Source organism: Myotis brandtii, unplaced genomic scaffold (assembly GCF_000412655.1).
Source record: "Myotis brandtii unplaced genomic scaffold, ASM41265v1 scaffold920, whole genome shotgun sequence".
Classification (NCBI taxonomy): domain Eukaryota; kingdom Metazoa; phylum Chordata; class Mammalia; order Chiroptera; family Vespertilionidae; genus Myotis; species Myotis brandtii.
In genome coordinates this window covers 938,526-940,186 of record NW_005371792.1, presented here as the reverse complement: position 1 = coordinate 940,186, position 1,661 = coordinate 938,526, and the positions used below count along the sequence as shown (strand labels likewise).

Genomic DNA, 1,661 nt, shown 5'->3' with positions numbered 1-1,661 from the left:
AGAAATTTTCTTTATTAAAGTATATGATTTCTTCTACATGATTCTACATAATTTAATTCATTTAGTAACACTTTATAACAAAAGTTTATCTTCAAAATGCTATACACTTATCCCTGGATCCCAAATACTTCACAAACTACAATTACTTTATAAAAAACCATCCCTGTTCCTCCCTAGAGGAGAAGCCTACATGTATGGGTAAAACAAGGTCAGCAATAGTAGCAGACTACATGTTTCCTAACTAATCTCCACTTTCAAACTTCTCTCAGGTGCACTCCTTTAGTACTTTACAATTTTTCTCTTTAATTAAAAAGACTGCTGCCCTAGCTGGTTAGGCTCAGTGGATAGAGCATCGGCCTGCGGACCAAAGAGTCAAGGACACGTACCTTGGTTGCAGGCTCCTCCCCAGCTGGGCCCTGGTCGGGGCATGTGCAGGAGGCAACCAATTAATGTGTTTCTCTCACATCAATGTTTCTCCCTGTCTTTCCCTCTCTCTTCCAATCTCCCTAAAAATCAAAGGAAAAATATCTTTGGTTGAGGATTAACAACAGCAACAACAAAAAAAGACTGCTAATTTAGTCTGCTTTTTAAGAAAAAAGCTGTGTTTCTTTCCTGTCTATGATATGTTCATTGAGATCATCAGATCTTTTGAAGAATCACACACCAGTTCCCCTGGTCATAGTAGCTCTGCAGAATGCTGACATTATTCAAAGTCTGGCAGGCAGCTTCCAATTCTCCCTCACAGAACACATGGTAGTAACGATGAAACACAGGGCCTGGGTCATGGGTTCCTGCCGGACCAAATGGCTCAGTAGGTTTTTCTTTACTTGCATTTCCCTTAAGGTGCCAGGGAACCAGTAAGTCTTGAGAATGAAAAGAAGTCCTGTTAGTGTGAATAGGCAGCTTGCAATTAGCAACTTCCTTTGAATTACATCTTCCTTTCTGAAAGTCATTAATGGAGGGTACGGAACATGCTGAATCTTGACGGCCCGTGTCAGGCATTGGCTCCACAAACTGCTCCTGTGCTGATGGATCACTGTTGATCTCTTGCCTTCCTTGACTAGTTCTGTTTTCTCTGAGATACTTGGACTTCTTCTTCTTATACTCTTGTTCCATCGCCCACACATAAATGAGTGCCTTCCCACCAGGCCTCAAGAGTCGGGCAAGTTCTTGAAGAGCTGCCATTCTGCGCTCCTAGCAAAAAAACATGTTGCCATTTATCAACCAGGAGGAGACAGAGAAAACAAAAATATAACTGACAGTAGGACCACTCTCAATTAAGATAAATAGCCCAGAAAATCTAACAAAATACCTTCTATAAAACAAAAAAGGGGGAAAAAAGGTAAGGGGAATTTTGTTCTGTTACTGAGTGGTTAAAAAATAGTGTTGAAGAAGGAAAAGGAAATTTTTATTTCCGCTAATAAAATAGAGGCATAGAGTGTTTTCCATTTTGTTTTGAATTCAGCTAAGGTTATAAGATATACTAACTAAAACTGCTGGAGACTCCAGCACAGGGTGATCTATAGAGTTACTGCTTAGATCAGGGGAGAAATCACTGACACCCAAGGAAGAGGATTTTTTTCCTATAAAAAATATAAAATTCACTTATTTTAAAATTCAAAATATGTGACTAATTAAAGGCATAAAGTGACATACTACTA

The 1,661-nt window shown here is 39.2% G+C and overlaps 1 protein-coding gene across 2 annotated transcripts in view; it reads right to left on the bottom strand.

The window, feature by feature from the left end:
- Nucleotides 1-537: 537 nt before the first annotated feature.
- ALKBH8 (alkB homolog 8, tRNA methyltransferase) overlaps nucleotides 538-1,661 on the bottom strand; it is a 56,452-nt gene continuing 55,328 nt past the window's right edge. For both annotated transcript variants that reach the window (XM_014532898.1, XM_005885661.2), the window contains exon 12: nucleotides 538-1,194. In XM_014532898.1, coding sequence (XP_014388384.1) covers nucleotides 640-1,194 — 555 coding nt within the window. In that variant the 3' untranslated portion in view covers nucleotides 538-639. The remainder of the gene's footprint in view (nucleotides 1,195-1,661) is intronic.